The sequence below is a fragment of the Brachyistius frenatus genome, unplaced genomic scaffold, assembly GCF_029030835.1.
Source record: "Brachyistius frenatus isolate BFR_SWC_R1_liver_20210118 unplaced genomic scaffold, ASM2903083v1 Contig_5, whole genome shotgun sequence".
NCBI lineage: Eukaryota > Metazoa > Chordata > Actinopteri > Embiotocidae > Brachyistius > Brachyistius frenatus.
In genome coordinates, this window is record NW_027210604.1 from 5216015 (window position 1) to 5238222 (window position 22208).

Sequence of the window (22208 nt, forward strand, 5' to 3'; positions counted from 1 at the left end):
CGTGAAATAACTTATGTCATGAATTACTAATCAGCGATTACGTGTTTATTTTCTTGTGTATTTACATGATGTACATGTTTATTTGCAGATTTAGCAGGGGAATTAGATCTGATAAACAAATGGCCACTTGAGACTCATGATAATCCCAGGTGTGAACAGGTTTCACGATTGTGATCACAGAATCACTTTTTCTTTCACTGAAGCTTAACGTCTGGGAATCTGTGGGACATGATGGTGTTAATTTTGCAGGACAGATCAAAAGCATTTCCCGAAGCCCTGTCATCAGCATCGTGAATGTTAGATATCTACAGTGCAGTGTTGACATTTCTCAAAATGGTGGAAATGGCTTCTAAGAACACAGCAATCTCAGTATCTATTTTTGCACGCTTTCACTGTCTGTCTCGCACAGGCATGACAATAAACAGCAGTGGTGTGTCGGCTGGCTGAATTATTCACAATGATGGCCTCATCTCTGCCTTCTTCTAATGGCTACTTCAAGCTCCTTGCTCTATAATTCATCCTCTACAGTACGGTTTTAAAATCCCTCAGCTGATGGAAGTCAAATAATTATAAGACATAAGACTGTAGAGAATATGCAGCGAAAACAGTGATTACACGGACAAAAAGTGGAAAGCCTGACCTACTTTTCTCTCACCTGTTCATCAGCACTGAGTTGCTTCCTCTTTTTTAAAGAGCGACTATACCTCTGTTCACCAGGAGATGGCAGAAGGGGTCAGCTTTTCTGGTACTACACGGCATGAAATCTCACTACAAAACTCTCAGAAAACAAGAGAAGTGTGAAATTCAAATGGCACTTTAGTTGGATAAAGTTTACTTTGTGCAATATGTGAAAAACATCTGTTGTTCTTGTATTATAGTTACAAAGCTGTGAGACACATACGCATTAATAAAGTGAAAAACAAAACATTTAGAGTATACTCTACTGTACTCAGACAGGTGCCAATACTTTTCTTTCATTTATTCTGTTCATGGTTACATCTGTATGTATTCATCTATGTTGACATATAACGTTATAACAATATTACATATTTATACATTAACATTCTTTGAGAGGGGCGTTTGTGTCCATTTGATGAATGAATGTCTAATATTCTCACTGCCTAGAGCAATGTTTGGCTCTAAATGCTCTACTTTGCACACCAGCTGGTTTCTGACTGTGAATGTCTGCTGTTTGGTGCTGCTCAGGTTGTCAGAGCTTTCTCACTGAAAATGAAGTTCATGAGAACAGTGAGAGTGAGTCAAAACAGGGAATCTGCACGCTGCAAACCCAAAACAGTGAGCTGAGAAATGTTAACACACTCCACACAGCTGATAAGAAATGCTGGGTCTACTGATAATTCCCCCAGGGTTCACCACCATGTACTCATTTGATGCCTTGGTATTATTAAAACATTGATGATGGCAGCTTTTATGATCATGACCTTATAGAAATAAATACAGAAATAAAATGGCATTCGTAATCTCTCAGTTAAATTAGGAGAATTTGGTTTGTGCTTCGGTTAATGAGGGTTTCATAAAGGCTCACAGGTGGAGCCTCTATAGCTCATTCACTTAACCTAATTGGACTAAACCATGTTGAACTGAGGAGAGGGGTGATACACTTTGTTTAAAATAAATATTTAGGCCTGGATTAAATCCCCAAAATGTTTCTAGTAAGCCTGATATTTGAAAAGGGTTATGTTTGGATTTATGCTGTATAGTGCCACAAGGCAGCATACTTTTGTAAGGAAAATTTCCAACTAAATTCTTATAGTCGTGTTGCGCCCCGGTGATTGTGTTTGTGATTGCATTCTCTTGTAGTTATCTGGTTATCAAAATAACTTTTTTTTAAAACCATTTTACTATATTACAGGATATCATGGACAGACGTTTGTGTCCACCCGTCTGAATTATTGTCATGTTTTTATCATCAGCTCACTCTGCCTGGATCCTTGGTGCAGCCTCTGACTCTCCATGGTGGAAAGACCTCTGGCTGAGAATATGACAGTCAGAAGTATGGTTTCTAGCTTCAGGAAAAGAGGAGAAAATAAGGTTTTGGATTGGCGTGATGGAGAACTTCAGAAAAAATGACGCAAATCTACAAGGAGGCGAAACACCAGTAAGACTGGCACCTTGTCAGAATAAATTGAAACATCTTGAACCACTCCATACCGCCAGCGGTTGCTTTAAAGCTACAGATTTATACATTAAACTAAAGTTTTTCTATGTGCTGGTCTGAATTCCAAGCAAAACTCTTTAAAATGATATATACAGGCATGTTTTTTTTTTTTTTTTTTCCATTCGGTGTTGTGGTGGTTCCATAATTGGCTATGATGGTTCAATGTGAGCTTGTAAATGGGTTTAAGATTAATTAATGCGGAGGTGTGAATAACTCATAGTCAGGTTGTCATGACATTTGCTACACATACAGAGGAAATGTGCATACAGATATTCTAGTTGTCTGTTTGATAATTATGTTACTGTTTTCTCAACATTAAGGTGGGAGATGTTGATGCAAGAGATGAAATGACAGAAGGGTGAGAAAATCGAATTAACAGCTTCTTGATGGCCATAAACCACAGTTGGAAAGATATTATACCAGCGCTGCTATTGATGAAGGCCACCATCTTTAAATACACTCAGTGACACTAATTATTTTTTTACTCAACCGCTTTTCCAAAGGAAGTTCAAAAGTCAGGGCCACAGCAGCACTTTTATTTTGAAAATATTCTGTAATCAGAATGCTCACCTAAGCAATGATTTAATTTTAGACTTCGAAACAGTTGAGCATGAATTAAATGCAGTACTTGATCTCATGCAGATTTGCATTACAAGAAATGACGACTCAAGAAAGTAAAGTCACCGTGTTTTTCATTCTTGCAAAATATCAAGGAACACCCTGTTTTCTGCAGATGCATGACGAAACTATGGGCCTCATCATTCTTCTGTTTTTTTTTTTTTTTTTGTTACACCAGCTTCTAGGGCTAAAGATAAGTCTGTTTCCTGCAGGTACCTGACTACAGACTGGTTAAATCTGGTTCTTGAACCATCCCCCTGCATCTTTACAGGCAAACAACAACAGGCGACTTCTTGTAAATGGCTTTCTCTGTAGCCAACACCACATTGTGGCAGATGGAGAAATGAGCAAGCGACCAAACGCTGTCCTCCGCTTTGGCAGAGGAAGTAGCATTTCTAAATCCGATCTGTTTTCACACAATAACCACAAACACAAACTGTGCATGTGTCTATGACATGCATACAATGCGTTAAACATAATGGAGTTCTTAATGCTGTGTTGGTGGCTGGATAACATTAGGTCAGTTCAAATTATGGAGGTGTAAAACTCCACTGGGCCTTTTCCTTAAGATACATTAAGAGAAAATGTGTTATTTGGGACTTTTGTATACCACCAAAAGTTTAAAATAAACAGTTGACATTTTGTTCATTTGGTAAATTAGGCTTAACGTTGGCCTCTTTCACAGAAGACAGCTAAAGTACACAGTTGTAACAAAGAACATTCACACTGTGTCCCAGAGGGCTGCAACAATGAAACCTAAGGAGCTTACTGGAATTTAGCCGGCACTCATTTTTAATTCTTCCCATGTGCACTTATGATTATATGAAAAATACCTATTTTTACATTACATTTAAAAACATCTTTGTAATTAAAAACAATATATGAACGACAACAATTTTACAGTTAAAGAGGTCACTGAATGTCCATCCATTATCAATACCCCTTTATCCTGAACAGGGTCAAGGGGGTGGGCTGGAGTCCATCCCAGCTCACCTTAGGCGAATGCAGGGTACACCACCCTGGACAGGTCGCCAGTCCATCACAGGGCCAACACTTATAGACAGACGCTAAATGTTAACCCAATAAATAGAAATCTGTTTCGGTGCAGCTTCCTTGTCGGTAGAGGGCGCCAGAGCTGATGGTGATGGAGCTTTTAATCCAAGGCAGAACACTAAAGAACCCGCTCCACAGAAATTCCCCGCTCTGGTCGAAATGACATCAGCGTCTCCTCCCACCAACCAGGCTCCAGGCTCCCTGCATGCAAAGATCGTCTATGTTTGACAAGGTGTAACACTCAACAATTTAACAAAGGTTGACCTGAAAGCACAGAGTCATGTCCCCTGTCTGCAACTTCTGACTTATGTGACCTGTTTGGATGCATGTAGCCCATACATTTGGCCTTATACTTACTCACATTAATGCAACCTACTTCTGTGCAACTTCACAGCACAGTTACTGACTGGCAGGTGACTTGTGATATCGTTCACTCTGCTAACATGGCTATATAGGATATAGGAGCCTATACAGGATGTTGAGCCTTTGACTAAAATGAGAAATCCATTGGTTGAGTCAATTTCCAGTAAACTTCCAGTATTTTATGTCTGTAAACACATTTTTGAGTTTGATCTGTTTACCAAAGAAAGCAGCTTGAAAATGCCTCTTTTGGTTCCGGGACAATGCAGAACTTTTCTGACATTTACAGACAACATTTTTTTTTTTTTTTTTTATTAATAGAGGAAATAATCAGCTGATTGATCATGAAAATACGACTTCCACTTTACCTTCACACATTTGCTGTTTGCCATTTGAGGGACTTCTCAGCCCAAGGATGATGATGTAAGGTATAGTCCTCAGGCAAAGAGCTTGCATCTTTGAGCCTCAAGGTGACTGAAAGGAATGATGCTTTCAGGCAGTGAAACTTGAGTGGCACTTAAACATCCAACAACGTGGTAAAACCTGTAACGGCACTACACAACGTGGCTTTTCATCATTCCAGATCATTGTACAGTACCAGTGACAACTGAGCAACTGAATTCAAACACGTGGTCATGTTAATGATCAATATTTCCAAAATTTACAAATGATTAAGGATAACATTAATACACGAGACTTGTGCGATGTGATGTGTCCAATAAATGCGCAGTGGGCCACTGTTGGTCCGTTGCCAATACTACTTAATTCATTCAGGTACCACAATACTGACAATAAAGAGAGAAGACAAGGATGCTTAAAAAGCAATTTAAAAAAAACAAAAAGGGCAACTAAACAATCAACGAATGAGGATCAAAAGATAGCAAAGACCAAAAAAAAACAACCAACTATCTCGCATCCAAGATATTCATAAAATAAATACAATTATTGTAAGAAAATGATGGTTGCCGAATGCAAAGTTGTGTCAGTGTGGCCCGCTGTTTTTCTTTTTAGCCTCCTGTCTTCCGAGTGTACCCTACAACATAGAGAAATGCTCAAAAACATATATCTAAGGGACAGAAGAAGCTGTATTTTGCAACACCGAGACAGGCCTAATTCGGCACGCGTATTCGGTCTTGGAAAAAAAAAAAAAAATGAAGTCTGACTTCACGGAAGTCAGCATTTGAACTCAAAATCTTTTAACAGCGTTTCTAGAAACAGAGGGAGGAGTGAGCCCTCTTCTCTCGTGTTTCGTATCTTTGCTCTGGAGTAGCTCACCGCACGCCCGCCCCGAACTGCCAGCTCCGCAGTCCGGCCATCTCATTGGCCGAGGCGCACGTCAACCAGGGGATTATCCGTGTCGGGGTGGGTTGATTACGGTCTGCGGTGCTGAGCTGAGCGGAGCTGGAGAGACAGCAGAGCATTTAAAACCGCCCAGGGAAGACACCACATTTACGAGGCGAGTTTTGGTTTTTTTTTTACCCCCTCGCTGCCTCCCTCCCTCCCTCCTCGCCCCTGTTTGACTCTGTCCGGTCCAGAATGACTTGGTGGAGAGGAATGCAGCACCGGCTTACCTGAGCAAGTGGACACCTTTCTTTTCTTTTTTTTTTTCCTCTCTTCCCCCCCCCCTGAAGCACTTACTCTGCTCGGATCTTTTATTGTATTTAATTTGGTCCCGTGTCGGACTGCTGCTGTGTTGCTTTTCTGGAAGAAACAGAGGGGTGGGGTGGGGGGGAATCAACTTGTGTGTTTACCTTTAAAAACAAGAGAAAGAATAGCGAGGTTATGTTGGTAGATATTTCTCTTGGATACATCTCCGCCCTGTTGTTTTGCATGCTGTAATAGGATTTCCCATCATTTCCAGCACCACCACCACCACCACCACCAGCAGCAGCAGCAGCAGCAGCCGCAGCACTAGCAGCGCAGGTTTCTCCTTCCTTCCTTCCTTCCTTCCTCCTCCTCCTCCTCCTCATCTTCTTCCTCCTCCTGTTAGGGAGCTTTTTTTTGGCCGGGTCGTGTTGGTGCTGGTGGAGCGGACGATGGGACTACCCGCCCTGGAGTTCAGCGACTGCTACCTGGACAGCCCGCAGTTCAGGGAGAGACTCAAGTCACACGAGCTGGAGCTGGACAAAACCAACAAGTTCATCAAGGAGCTGATTAAAGACGGCAAGGCGCTGATCCAGGCTTTGAAAAGTAAGTGGGGGGGGGGGGGGGGAAGGGTAGGCGTGTGTGTGTGTGCGTGCGTGCGTATGCGTGCGAACACTCGTTCATACTGCCCAGGACAAAACCGTCTTGATTTGTGGGTTTGACAGATGAATCATAGAAAGCTCTGTTGCCTCCAGGTGTGCGTCTGCGTGCGTGTGCGTGTGTGCGTGCGTGTGCGAGTGAGAAGACCCGATAAGGCACATAAGGCAAAGGCGTGTGAGTTTGACTGTGTCCTCTCAAGCTGTCGGCACATTTGTTCCCATCCGCTTCCATCGGGAGGTGTTCGGAGGCGGAGTGCGTGCGCGTGTACGTTTCAGCCACACCGACGGCGAGTGCTGACAACTGACGTGTGACAAGAGTTGCTCAGGCTTTCAATCCGGCGGTTCGACGTTTGATGAAAGGCGGAGCCGTCGGGACGGCTGTCGTAGATCATTTACGAAAGTGACTTTCTTTGTCCTCCCGATTGTTCGTAAGGTGAAGTCGGAGGGAAAGACGATATTTTTTTTTATTTTTTTTTTACACAACAGGTGCTGCGCCTTGGTGATTTTTTTTTTTTTTTTTTTTTTATGAATGAGAAGCTGGACGTGTGCGGCCGGAGATCCTTCCTGTTCGGTGGCCCGCGTGATGGAATAAAGAGCCCCGATGCTCTAAGTTCAGCTCGGAGCACGGAAGCAGCGTATTGACATGATGAGAACTTGCCAAGGTCAAAGTCAATACACACAAAACTGATGATTTAAAAAAAAAAAAAAAAAAACAACAACAACGAAACAGACCGGGCCTACAATTCTCCCTCGTCCTAATCCTGTTTTGTCCGACTTGACTGATAAAGGTTTGGAGGATCAAATATCAAATAAAATCACAAGCTATTTCCTTGGGGCTCAATGGAGTCAGCGGGCAACAAACAAGGTCTGAAGAAATGTGCCGGTGAAAGTCGGGTAGACTGTTTTCAGCTGTACCTTTTTTTAAAAAAAATAAAAAACCAAAAACAAACTCGCTCAGCTCTCTGGGACAATAAAGCTTTGGTCAGCTGATGTTGCTGCCGTGAAGACAATTCCGCTTATGTCTATTAGTGAGATCTAGAAATCAAACAAGCGTGACCTGATTCTCTTGAGAGGGAGTCATTTTTTGCGTAGCAGGGATCTTGTTTAACGAACGGCAAGTCGGTACACACACACCCCCCCCCCCCCCCCCCCGGTTAATCCTTTTATACCTGCGCTTGCAGCGGCCGTGCGCTTTTGAATCGGTTGCGAGAGGTCTTTCATTTCTGACAAGTATTGCGCACTTCACGCGGCTGCGCCGTAAATCTTTCCGAGCCGCGTCTTTCAAGCACCCCTTCCGTCACCTCCGCTGTACTTGAGACGTCGAGGGTTTCCACGTGCGTTTTTTTTTTGGTTTTGTTTGAATGACTACACAGCACGTTGCCGCGGGAGGAGAAAGTGAAACATTTGCGGCGGGCCACGTGTCCTCCTGCTCTGAACTAACTGCGTGCTACTCGTGGACGATACGCTGTATAAGGCCTCGTCGTACGGTCTCGGTCCCCCTGTTGACCCCGCGTGGGGTTTGTGATGTGATGAAACCTGCTGATGAAATATTACATATAAATGTTGACCGTTGTCTTGAGATGTTTCCATTTCAACAACTGCAGCTGAAATATGGTCAGTGCATTGCTGGCAAATCAGAGAGCAAGGCCTAATTTATGGCAAGTATCACGATCTGAATGCATTTAAACACTTTAATCATTTAAAAAAAACAAAAACTGCAACATGTCATATTGTAATATTGAAATGACAAACTTTAAGCCACTGTATAAAACAGAATCTCCCTTGACTGCACTATACTCTTGTTATGGATTAATTCCTGGTGCTGACAGTTTGTTGCTGATTACTGGTTTGTGCAGAGTGCAGAGAGCATGGCAGTAACTTGCTTAACTTTTCTTATTCCTTCTTTCTGTTCACCGCAGCCACTTAACTGGATTTGACATACGACAATAAAGTCTTACAAAATGATCAGAAATGGCATCTTTTTGCGTGCGAGAACGTGTAAGCAATACTGATGTCAATTATAATCCAGTGTTAGCTGTTAATATCGGCCCCCTGCTGTGTCGGTTGGGTTAGAATAGTAAATCTGCTCTCATCGGGGGGCTATCAATCATTTTCATTTTCAAGTTTCCCAAACACTTGTCATGTTCTGTCCTTTTTTTTTCCCCCTTCTCTTCTTCATGTTTTGACATGGAATTGCTTATTATTGTAATAAGACAGTTTCACAGAGATGATCAGCACTGTTGCAAATTTACTGCAGCTTTATGCTGTTTGTGGGTTTCAGACTGGTTTATGTAGCAGTTACAGATGTAGACACATTCATACCAAGGCCTGCACACACACACACACACACACACACACACACACACACACACACATGCAGGCACACAGACGGACACTCTTCGTTTCAGTATAGACTTTGAAAACCACAAACCCTCCCTTGAATAATTGCTTTTGAAACACACACAGCCTAGATGGCAGATGCATAGCCACACAAACAGATATACATACACACACACACACACACACACACACACACACACACACACACACACACACACACACACACACACACACACACACACACACACACACAGATGCATGTGTGTTAGCCAGATGTCATTTAAGGGCAGTACTAGCTTGTCATTACGGAGGGAGGCTGTAGAAATGTTTGGCTCTCTGCTCCACCTCTAACATGACATGGTCTCAATCAGCCAAACAAACCCTAATTACCAGCTGGGCATTCACTGGTGCTGCGAGGGAAACGAGACCCCGTGTTTAGACAGTTTATGTGACACCGACACATGATGTTGCCGTGTTTTCATCTCAGAGGTCCGCTTGGCTCGGCACAGTATGTCCATCAACGGTTCTCTGACTCCTCCTTTTCTTGACTGTGTGTCATTATTCTCACTCTGTAATGTTACAGCAATGTCATTTAGGAAAATGGAAAATTGCTTTAAATCACAGTCAATCAAACAATCCAATAGCCTCCCAGAAATTACATTTGTAAGCATAACTCAGTGCATTTACTCATAACGTTTTGATTCGATTGTACATTAGGTATGAATAGGAAGGTATACTGTACATTATTACTGTATATTGTCAATAGTGTGTGTGTGTGTGTGTGTGTCTCACCTTTGACAAGCTGATGAGATGATGTTACCAGATGGAGGATTAACATTAATAGAGACAAAGCAGTAAAGAGTGGATGACCCAGGACAAGTATCTGTTGTATCATAACATCTTTCAATGTTTAAAAATGACTCTGGAGTATTTTTAAATTTTCATTTTGAAACTAAGTGACCATCGTAACTCTGCTGTGTACTTTAGAGGAGATTGACGCATTTTCAGGGGTTTAGTTAAGGTGGTAAAAGACAAGGTGTTTAAAATCGTCTCCATTTATTGACAACTATGGCTTGGACAAAACGCCTGTCTCTGGTTTAGTTTGGACAAAAATGGCTGAATAGGAAGTTTTTTTTTTTTTTTTTTTTTGGACTAATATTTCAGCTCAGAATAATGCTCATGATGGACAGACCAAATTTAGTCAATAGAACAATTCCTGTAGACGCTGAGCCTTTCGAGGAATAGTTGATCCCTAAGCTTTTATAAACCCAGCCCCGAACTAAATTTACTCTCCAAAAACTCCCGCTATATGAAAATGACATGGTAAACCTGAAATACTTGCTGGCCTAAAAAGTACAGTGCAGCTGTATCGAAGGCTTGACCCTAAAAGCGCACACTTTGTTCAGGCATATGTGTATTCCGTCGCATGCTGCCTGTTCCTGGTTAAAAACAGCCCACCACCCATTAGTGCCTTCATGATGATGGGATCGTCTTCGGGCATTTTACTCTGACTGACTTCAAGTTGAACCTGTGACTGCCCTTCGCAACCTCACAAACACGCTGCTGGCTAACGGAGGGCTGCTAATGTCCCGCAGAAGGAGAAGTGGGAATTCCCTGCAACGCACTGTTGCAACGCAATGTTGCAACGCACGTCTCCCTCCCATCGTCTTCTCTCTTTACCTTCTGTCTCTGTTTTCCTGGAGCCACCCACTGTGCTGTTGGTGAGGAACAGGAAGGGTAATAGCAGTCATTCAGTGGCTCAACTGTCAACCGTGCTGATAGATGAGGGTCACACACACACACACACACACACACACACACACACACACACACACACACACACACACACACACACACACACACACACACACACACACACACACACACACACACACACACACACACAACACACACTGCACCATAACTAATTCTCAATTATAGCAGGAGGGAACCCTCTTTTAAGAGGTCTGGAGTAAAAGAGGAGTATGCGCCGGGGGGTGGGGGGTGGGGGGGGGCAGAAAGAAAGAAATAGTGTGCATGAGAGAAAGAGGAGGTGGGGGAGTCGCAGTTTTTCACAATAGAGTTTTTAAAAGCTGACACGGCCCTGTTTTCTAACTGGAGCTCGGAGCAGAGCAATCTCGGTTGCGGAAGCAAAAGGCGCAGCAGAGGAAGAAGGATGGAAAAGGAGAGAGGCAAGAATCGGGGACAGAGAAGGGAGGTGGGGTGTCACTCAGTCTGAAGGAATTTCTTCTGCATCGACCACATAGGAACAAAGATCAGAGAAGGGTGTGTCTTTGTACGCCTGCATCATATTGTCTGCAGTTATGTCCCAAATGTGCACAGATCACTCTGTGAATCATGTGTGTTTCCCATTATACGTACATTTCAGCTTGTTTTAGGTGTGTGTGTGTGTGTGTGTGTGTGTGTGTGTGTGTGTGTGTGTGTGTGTGTGTACATACAGTGAACATGTAGATCCACGTGTGTGTGTGTGTGTTGCCACTGCAGTAGAGCACAGTGGGGGTTGGGGGTCTTCCTCTGGTGGTGACGTAGCACGGAGGAGAAGGAAATTAGGGCACGACTCAGCTCAGCTCTTTCGCTATTGTTGCCTCGCTTTTGTCACGGCAGACTGTCTGATACGCACGCACACACACACGCACACACATACACGCACGCACACGCACACACCGACCCAGACATTTATTATAATACTGAAAAAAAATTGCATATTTGTTCTTTAAAAAAAAAATGAAAGGATAACTAAAGTACAGACATTTGCAAAAAAAAACCAAATATTTTGTAAGTGATCATTTGTTGCAAAATACTGGATTGTTGTGTAGAAAAAAAAGACTTTGAACACATCGTGGATATTATGGCCTGCTATGCTTTCATTGTGATAGAGCCACAACCACCAATCATATTCCTTTTTTTTAGGCCAGTTGTTTAGTGAGTAAAATTCCCAACAAAAGAAATTTCCTAAACCCTAAGAGGTTGTCTTGGGTTTTCTGGTTTTGTCAGCCCAGCAGTGCAAAACTCAAAGATATTCATCCATTCATTCACAAAGATTTAAAACACACAAAATAAGTAAATGTACACATTTGATAAAGTGTAACTCCCACACATTTTGTTGCACATTAGCATGTCACTTCTTCGCAGAGTAACAATTGGGACATAAGCACACTGTTTCATCAACAGGTTGTATTCATGACCATCTATGCTGGTGAATAAATCTATAATTAATCATCACTAGTCATTAAAAATCTAGTAGGGTCATATGTTAGGGCAGCAAATGTAGGAATGATGCAGTTCTAAATTAAGAGAATAAATATATATAAAGAATATATAAAGATTTAAAACTGACATGACTCCTAACAGTCACCACAGAAGAAGAACTCCATCCAGCGTGCCCTGTCGTCTCATTAGTTTAATCTTTGATGTGGAGTATTGGACTCCAGCTGCACTGAGGCTGGTAAATATTTTAACTGGGGGACTTCTTTAGTTACACTGCCAGGCAACGATACGGTGACCCAACCCCTCGATGTACTCTGTATTTTCTCTCATGATGATATGGGATTTACTTTGCTGATTCCCTATGTCACTGCCAATGAAGGCCCCATAGATGCATGAACATGTGGATGTAACAAGATGACTTATTTCCATATTTTTCACTGCAAGTATTGCAATTGCAGCATGTAGCTCTTCGGGCAGTCTTCAAATAATATCAAATGCATATGAAATTGACAGTCTTTTGTTTTAAACAGAGGCCAAAGAGAACACTGGATTTACAGTAAAAGACATGATTAAGAGAGATTTAAAGATTTAATTGCATTTTTTTTTTAATTTATTTTTTCAGTGGGGATATGATTCTTAATGTTTGGGGTCTACGTTAGCAGTGTATCAATGAAAGCAGAATGAGATAGGAACTATGAACAATTAAATATTTTATTTGTTGCCAGTTATTTTGTCACGATTTTGAACTATGGTTTCTCAGGTCACAGATTTTCCTCATATTGTTGAGCTGCAAATACACAAAATAACTCCTGGGAAATGTAAATGAAATTCACAAATGGAAAACGAGAATGATTGTACAGAGATCGTGTGCTGAATTTGATCTCGGTAAGTTGTGAGATTGCAGTTGGTGTTCGCACCCTGCCGAGATAACCGGACACCTTAAAACGCAGTTGTGAGTGTGCAGTGTTTTTAGTTCTAAACTTTTCTCTCTGAGCCGTGCGGCTTCCTTCTCTGCCTCTACCATGAAATGGACAAGTTCTGTGATCTCAAAGGAAATTGTTGAAATGTGTCGTCTGAGGAACTGAAAGAGGAACTACAAGAGTGATATGTTGGTTTTTCATGGCATAGTTATAAATACACAAAGCATTAATTCTAAGAAAATATGTCAACACCTGCTACAACTGTAAAGAAGGAAGTTGTATTGGAGGAAATCTTTTACATATTTTCATTTTTACAAGTTCATAGACAGAGCTGAGTCCTAGCCGGATACTTTTCTTAAAGCACATGAAGCCAACTGCCATTAGTGTGAGATACTGTCACGCGCAATCCAATGAAAACCAACTTAATTCAAGAATGTTGTTGAGCTGAGCTTCAGTTTCTTCGCACTGCTGCAGCTGTCTGCCTCATTTCCCTAAAAGGCAGAAAGCGTTCTCTAAAACACGTGGCAGAATGTGATTTCTGTCATAAAAATTTGACACTTGGAGATGAATCAGTTTACCTGGCTACACATTAATTTGATCACATTACTGTATGCAGCTAAACGCCATAAAACACCAGGAATTGAGCAGGAAGAGAGGAGGGAAACTGACTCTGAGGAATGCTCTTGTTACTTTTAGCACACGGCTGCCTGATCGCTGCTGTTTGGTCATAAAAGAGACAGCTGTGCTCTTTACAGCTGTTTAAAAACCTGCTTTTACTGCAGGTGGTTATGGAAGCAAATTGTTTAATTGCAACTGTAGATGGTGGGTGGCGAATGACCGTACCTCTCATATACTCTACCCTCCTACCTGACGTTTGCTGCGTCAGCTAAATGGATTCGAGTTTAATGTCAGCTTTGGGTCTCAACTTGAAAATTTTGTACAAACGTTGACAGGAGAGAAGCAGATTTTTACAGTTGATCAGAACCCAATACAACCGATAAAATCCACAAGCTACTGGCTACAAGTCTGAACTCCTTTTAGGTTAGGTTAGGTTAGGTAGTTACTTTATTAATCCCCGAAGGGAAATTTTTTCGCTACAGCAGCATACAGGAAGCAATAAGATAATAATAGAATAATAGAAAAGCAATAAAATAGTAAAAAATATGAAATATAAAATGCACAGTATATACAGTACAGTATATATCTATATATATTATATACAAACAACCAAGAAACACAGACAACAGTGTTATTGTTGTGTGATGGATTTTGTCAGAGAATTATTAAGAATTTAAATGAAGAAAACCTTCAGGAAATGCTCATTTCTATTCCTGGTAAGCCCTACCTCTTCCATCGCAGCTCTTGTTCCTGTTTGAGATCTGTTTTTTATTTTTATTTGACTACCCCCTGGGTCAAAGGTTTGTTGCTACTGTTACTCTCCATAAAGTGTCACAAGACTGGCATGACTGTTTGTGGTAATTTGTGAAGGTTGTGTTGGAAAATCCGCTTTAATACCCAGGTCCTCTAAAACAGCAGGTTAATGATTGAATGCCAGGGGAACTAAAAGGTCTTTACTTCCCTGAAGGATAAAACAAAACATCAGTGGAAGACCGGGAGATTTATTTAAACCTCTGAACCTCTTTAAAGGGAATCTTCAGCTCAAGGTTATCATTCACTTCTTTGCCTGCAGTGTTGGGCCGTCAGATCCAAATTCAAGACGTGTGTGATAATGAGGGCGAAACCTGTAAGCCCTCGGTGGAGAAAAGGTGTGGCAACCCTTCAACAAGAAACCTTAGGCCACTGCGGAAACTTGCTGCCCAGACTTGCAGCAGGTGTCTTATTCAGCAGGAAAAAAAATTACACTCTCCGGTGTCCTGAAATGTTACTTGCAAGATGTAAGAAGACAGGTGTGGCTTAAATTGAGTAGAAACACCCACACATACTCTCTCACACTCGCACACACACTCGCACACACACACACACACACACACACACACACACACACACACACACACACACACACACACACACACACACACACACACACACACACACACACACACACACACACACACACACACACACGCTTCCACATGTTGTTCGATAAAATAACTATTTTCTTTTCACATCAAAGCTCTTAAATTGACACAGATATAAAAGAGAGGAGCCAGTGTTGCCAGTCAGAAGCTGGCAGTGTTAGTGTCTACCGTCTTTTTACAGAGCTGTGAGTCTGGAGGTGGTGAGGTGAAAACCGGTTGTTGTGTCTGAAAGTGATGATATTGTCTTTGATACAGGAAGGAACAAATTCTTCTTTGTTGTTTTTATGAATAGATGGACTATTAATGTTCTGTTTAATTAGTTGGGTATTCATGTGCAATTTGTTCAATAAGAGCTGTTGTGCATTTTTTTTTTTTTTTTTAATGTTTGGGGTCTACATTAGCAGTGTATCAATGGAAGCAGAAAGAGATAGGAATAACAATTAAATATTTATTTATTGCCAGTTATTTTGTCACGATGTTGAGCAATGGTTTCGCAGGTCACAGATTTTCCTGATATTGTGTTGGCCTACCTGAGCTGCAAATACACAAGATAACTCCTGGGAAATGTAAATGAAATTCACAAATGGAAAACGAGAATGATTGTACAGAGATCGTGTGCTGAATTTGATCTCGGTAAGTTGTGAGATTGCAGTTGGTGTTCGCACCCTAGCGAGATAATCAGACACCTTAAAACGCAGTTGTGAGTGTGCAGTGTTTTCAGTTTTAAACTTTTCCCTCTGAACCGTGCGGCTTCCTTCTCTGTCTCCACCATGAAATGGACAAATTCTGTGATCTTAAAGGAAGGTAACGGGAACAAATTAACCACCTGAACAATAAGATACATTTGTACAGCATTTTTGGTGAACGGTGGACCTACAGCCATCCTTTCCATGACTATCAAGGACAATCAAGACTTCGTTTCCACATGAAAAGTGATCCGTGTGAAAATACTGTAAAAGCTCTCACATTTCATGGGGTTTTAGAAACGTGATGTCTGACTACTGATCAGGAAGCTTGATGTTCATTTTTAGCCTTTTTTCAACCAACAGTGAATTCAGAACTAAAACCTCTCAACTTTGTATCCATCATGTCTTCCTTAGTGGCACCGATATCACACCCTTCTCTCCCTTTGTCATGTTCTTTACCAGCAGGAGATATTGCTACTGTGTTACATAAATAACTTCACCAGCCCTGATCAGGCCCTGAAAGAAAGGCTAGCAAGTCTTACTATGGGCTCTTGTTGTTTTCAGTCAGACCAGTACTCAGGAGACAGTTGACCTTTCCAAACAATGCTTTTGCTTTCCCCTTCTCCTCCTCTTCCTCTTCCTCATTTTATTTTAAACATACAAATCGCATTCCCCTTCACCTTCCTCCTGTCCCTCCTTATATCCTTTTGTCAGTCGGATATGGAAATGACCCTCCTCCTCTCCTCCAGTGTTTCTCCCTCTGCCTCCCTGACTGTAGCTACTCTGTTTTGTGTTATTAAAATAGGGTAAGTGCTTGCAGAGGAACCTGACTTGTCCATTATTGGAAATGGTGTGGTGGATGAGTGAAGGAGTGCGTATTAAATGAGGCGCAGGAGGCTCTAACTGTTTCCATCACTCCCATTGTTTCATTTTGTACCACATCAATGGACCGCTTGCCTGGCCAGGCCTTATAATGCATTTTGCCAATGGTTGTGTTATTTTTTTTTTACAAGTATGAGACATGAGCACCCCCCCCCTCCACTTTGGTGAAGTAATCATAAGGAGCATCAACCCATAGTAAACACAATATTCTAGTGTAATACTGTGATTAAGGAAACTACTAGATTGTTAATTGTTAGTAACATTTTTGACTCTAAGAACTGTATTTCTAAACCAGTAAATAGAACAAGGTGATGTGTAATCACACCCAGCCAGACATTTTGTATCTATGTTCCAGTAATGCTTCTTTTATCCTTTCTGTCTTGGCCAAGGCCACTTTAACATGTAGACAGGAGGATATGGGGATCAAACCACCAGGCATGTTATTTGTGGACTACCCACTGTAGTTCCTGAGCACCAACCCTACATTTCGTCCCTGACATGAATGCAAAATGATCTCGAGAAGGAACGGATGCACTGAATTATTGAACACAGTGCAGTGGCCTGAGCCGAGGCGGGGCCCCTCAGTAACTATTGCTGTGTTGTTTTGTGGAGAGTCAGCAGTCTTGTACATAGAGGGCAAGTACATATATAGTTCTAGTAAGAGTCTTGGAATAAGACCTAGTTAAAGAGATGGTACAGTTCACCCGTTTAGAGGCAGGTGGCTTATCCTACTGTATGTTCAGAGTGAATACAGGAAAAAAAAAGCTGGAGATGGTGCAAATGTATGCAAAGTTAACTGAAGAAGCCACAGTTTCAGGTTTCAATGCAGTCAGATGAACCCAACATAGCTAATAACATAGTAGTGCAAACTAATGGACAGATGTGACAATTCAAGCTTTAAACAAAAACTATGTAGGACTACAGTTGATGTCAATTTTTTTAGCCTATATATTTGAATTGTTATGTTCTATGGTGCAAATACTGTAGTATTTGTTTTGCCTGGAAAGACATTTAAGAGGGTAATTCACAGTAATAAACTGTTGCTCAGATCTTCAACTTCAAAGTTTTCCAAACAATCTTTTCTAGGTCAACTATTTTTTTGTTTGTTGGCTCTCACAGTTTCTGGTTTGTTTCCGTGTCACAACTTTCCCCAGCCCCATTTTGGCTTTTCCAATAAATCTGATAAACGGTGCCCTCCCAGCACCAAATAGCAGGCCGATAAAATTAGCATTTAGCTGGTGAACAATGTGAAGTGAAAACATTTCACATGCAAGCTGATGGTAGATGCTAATGAGGCGGCTGCTCACAGAGGGGCCTCTTTTCCACGGTTACTGCAACCCAGACAGGTGTGTGAGCAAATATTATTTTGAAAAGAGTGGGAAAAAAAGATACACCGAAGTTAAAATCATTCGCTAAACATAATACTAACGTAGCATTACCTTACCGTCTCACTTTACCCCATAATTATGTGTAGGCCTGCATCATGCTTCCACCGTAAGACAGAAAGAAAAAGTCACTTTGAATTCACTTTGTGTGTATAAGAGATGGAGCACGTGCAGGGGTGGGCTGAGGGGAAGACCCGTCTCCGTTGCCGCCCAGAGCCAACCCAAACAAACCACAGGCCGCTGGCATGGTGAGCGAGGGTGTGTGCGTGTGTGTTTGAAAGTGTTTGTGCGCGTCTGCGCTCAGCTCCCGTCTGTTTTGTCCCGCCTGCTCCAAAAATAACCCCCTGCTAAGAATATTTAATCCCCAGGTTACCGCTCTTTCTTCCCCGTCTTGCTCTTTATCACACCCTCACACATTTGATATGCATACTCTGCACACACACTCACACACGTACACATTCAGGGATGAGGCGGGTTGGGTGTGTGTGTGTGTGTGTGTGTGTGTGTGGGGGGGGGGTGGTCTCCTGGTGTAAAGCCAGCCAAAACTCTTAGGCTTAGTCAGGGTAATCTGGTAGGTGTGTGTTGCTTTAATTTTTGTTCATGTGTCTGGTGTTGTCGTCGGGGGGGTAAAGTGTTATTGGCTTGGTTTGGTGGTGTCTGGCTCTGATTTTGGCCCAAGGACGGCAGATTACTGTGAATAAAAGAACCTATATTTGTTGTTTATTTCTTTATTTAAGGCTCCATCAGGATTTTAGAGCTCTGGTTAATTTGAGTTGTTTTTCAGTCTCCCTTTTGGTCGTCATCACATTCTGTGGGGTCAGATTATGGCTCTGATGGGACTCCGGGTCAGGAGGTCAAGCTTAATACTCAAAAGCTGGAGGGCTTGCGTGGTGTAGGTGGGAGAGGATTGAGTTTGGCAGGCAGGGATTTATGTACATCTCTGCGGGAAACTACAGCAAAGACAACCAGTTTTTGGGGTAGCTTGTGGTTGATGCTGGTAGCAGAGGATGGAGCCTGAAGTTGGAGGGTTTACAGTGATTTTGTACTTTAAATATTTTGCTCACATTTGCAAAGGTTTTGAGAGACTGATTATGCCAAACAATTGGAGAGTGTAATTTATTTCACATAGATATGAAACAGTAATACTTTCACGTAAAGGGCTGTCTTGTGTGCCTAGTTTCAAGTCATGTTGAATACTTTTTCCAAAGGCTTACACATGGAATATTTTTCCATCTCTGTGTAGAGCAGATTTATGGAGGCCTTTCCATGTGCCAGGACAAGGATCAGTTCGGGTAGACTCATGAATCTGCAGAGAGTTAGTTGAGATGGTGAGCTCATGAGGGTTGACAATGCTTCCTACAATAGTCATTCAAGGCCAAACTTCAGGCGGGTGATGTGCAGGGTTCATGTACATCTCTGACCTGCAAGTTGAAGCGGCAATCAATGAGTGTTTTTGCACTGTTAGCGCTGAATCAGGAAGTCGGGAAGGCAGCCATTGTCAAGATAGCTGGAACAGAAAAACAACACCAGTTTGCAGTATTTAGGGAGTGTGTGTTAATTAGTTAGCCTAACAGTAACTATATATTGTAATATAAATGAATATAAATTTTCAAGTAACCTTTTTACACTTGCAACACTTTAGTTTTCGCTTTCATTTTTCATGATTTGAAGTAAAAGATCGAAGACTCCTTATATGCACACTAAAGTTGGATTTCTCTTCAATTTTGTTCACAAATTTGTTTGCTTTTTTTTTTTATTTGTGATTTTGGCCTATTTGAATAAATTGAATGAGTTTGAGTACATAGTCAAGTTGACTAGTGTTGTTCTCTCAAAGGAAAAAAACAGCTGCATTTATAAACCATCATTTCTTCTCATGGGTGATGGATATCCAGCTGCTCAACTTGGTTTTTCTGATTATTATCTCCAGTCATGTTTATTGGTGGTTACGGCTCGGTGAGTAGCATTCGAGGCCGTTCCTGACTCGCGAGTTGAAATTGAGGTCAAAGAAGACTCACTCGTGTACAGAGCTGCAGTGTATTTTGCTGAGGCGGCTCAGTCTGCTCCCAGTTTGCCTGAGCTGTAATAATAGATCATTGAGCTGAATAAGCGATGTCTCTCTCAGTCTCATCAGGCATAAATAAAGTACAGTAATTGTGCTTTTTCGTTGCCTGATAACAAGCAAACACTGAAGACTGGAAATACACACATTCATCAATTTACTTTCATTGTTATTTGGAAATGTTGGATGACTGTATATAGAGTATTCTGCTGGGCAGTATCTTCACAACTTTACCAACTTTGGGTAATAGTTTAAACTGAATTCTGAAAACATTTGTGCATGTTACTCCAGTGATAAACATTTTTGTGGTGAAAAGTCTTTTTTTGCCATTATTACTTTTCCCACAATGACTTAGAACGGCCTCAAGAAAATGCTGTGGATTTTACTAGTCATAAAGGAAAGTTTAGTAAAACTTTACTAAACCCAGACTTACTGTTTAAGTCTCAGACTAGGTGTTTTGCTGCTCTGTTTGGTCATTTATAACTTATATATTTTCACCTGACTTTCTTTTCAAAATGTTAAACTGAGTATCTAAATGTTTCAGAGTAGAAGTTTAATTTAATTTAGACTGTCACAATATTGCCATGTCACCTTCTATTGTGCTGACACAGAAAGCCAGATTGAGCTGTTTGTTTCTCATTGTTATGACAGAGGACTTGCCTAATCCAGTAAAACAAATATTTCTTATTATGTTGGGAGCTAGCACAGACAAAATTCTTCTCTTGACTAAATTTAGACCCTTACATAGTCTGACATGATCTTTCCAAAACGGGTTTGTTTTGTTGAGGCTTCTTTGTGAAAATGAAAATGTGGACAGATACCAAACAAAGCTCTGACAAACTGTAAATAAATAGAACAGAGGAAGGAGACGCATAACAATTACAAAAGTTAAACATTCCCATTAAGTGATGCTGTGGTTTATTGTATCATAAAAGTCAATGTTTACTATCATCTTTGCTTCATGTGCCAAAAACATTTTAAATGTATTTTTCAATGAGAATATGTCCCACTGAGAGACGGTCAGTGAAAATGAAAAGCTCGCCACAGGAACATTGCAGAGGATCACATGGTGATAAAAGCAGATTTTCTGGCCCAGAACTGAAACACCCAAACCACAACAATGTAAAGCTAATTTGTCTCGCTGTTTGCTGAAGTCAGTTTCCCATCGACTGCCAACAGACCATCACATGTTGAACTCTTTATGTGATCTCCAGCTAACTGGAGTTATTCCAGTGTCTGTAAGAGGCTATTGATTAAACCGTTAGAGACCAAACAAATAACATGTTAAAATGGTTAATTGAGTGGAATTCCCCTTTTAGCTGTCCTCTGGCTATAGGTTGTCCACTATCATCTCCCAGAATGACACTAAAGTCTCAAACTGAGATTTCAGCCTCCATTTTAAACCCTCTGAATTCCTTTTCTGCTCAATTAATTTTGAGGTAATTCTTTGTGATTCCAGTGTAATGGACTTCTACCACTATATATGCTGTATTTATGAAGTTTACTGCATTCATTTAGGTAATTGTGTAAAAATAATGGGGACACAATGCTTTACTTGTACCCACAGCTTCAGAGGTTGTGCTTTACTTTATTAATGTTGCAGTATTCATGCTTATCATCTCTGTGAATAGCATATAGAGTGTTAGTAAAACTGATCTGTGACTTGAAATGCAGACGCTGTCCTGTTTACTTGAAAAAGACAACAAAGGCTCTACTACATGAAGTTTGTGTTTCTCAGTGGTTTTTGGTCTGCAGCAACATTTACTCAAATATTCAGTTCCTCAAAACTATAAACGCTGTTCCATTCATAGCTGCCACAAGACAAAGATGTGAAGTCCTACTTCGGCGGTCAGAATGTAAAACCTAAGGACTGTGTTTGTAGTCTCTAACTTTTTCATTTTTTTTTTAACTTTTGGTGAGAAACAATCACATGTACAGTTTCGTTTCCTGTGCATTCGTTGTCGTTTCATGGTCAAAATATCTTGCTGGCCTTAATGCTGATCTTGCCTCCTCGTAATTTGCTATCAAATGCAATGTGGAACCAGAGAGATAAATATTTAATTTTACTTGATGTCAGAATGAATCTCAGCTCATCAAGACAAAATGAACATTTGCAGGGCATGAAACTGCTTCAATAACAAAAAGAAGGGTATATTTCTAAATGCACTGCTTTGCTGCCTTAAGGCCAAAAAAACAGTACTTCGTGTCTTTAAAAT

The 22208-nt window shown here is 41.2% G+C and overlaps 2 protein-coding genes across 2 annotated transcripts in view; both read left to right on the forward strand.

Annotated features, from left to right (window-relative positions):
• kctd16b (potassium channel tetramerization domain containing 16b) overlaps nucleotides 1–22208 on the forward strand; it is a 404485-nt gene that overhangs the window by 125641 nt on the left and 256636 nt on the right. The window lies entirely within an intron of this gene.
• Nucleotides 5575–22208, forward strand: part of LOC138632616 (rho GTPase-activating protein 26-like) — a 76307-nt gene continuing 59673 nt past the window's right edge. The window contains exon 1 of the mRNA XM_069718333.1: nucleotides 5575–6400. Coding sequence (XP_069574434.1) covers nucleotides 6247–6400 — 154 coding nt within the window. The 5' untranslated portion in view covers nucleotides 5575–6246. The remainder of the gene's footprint in view (nucleotides 6401–22208) is intronic.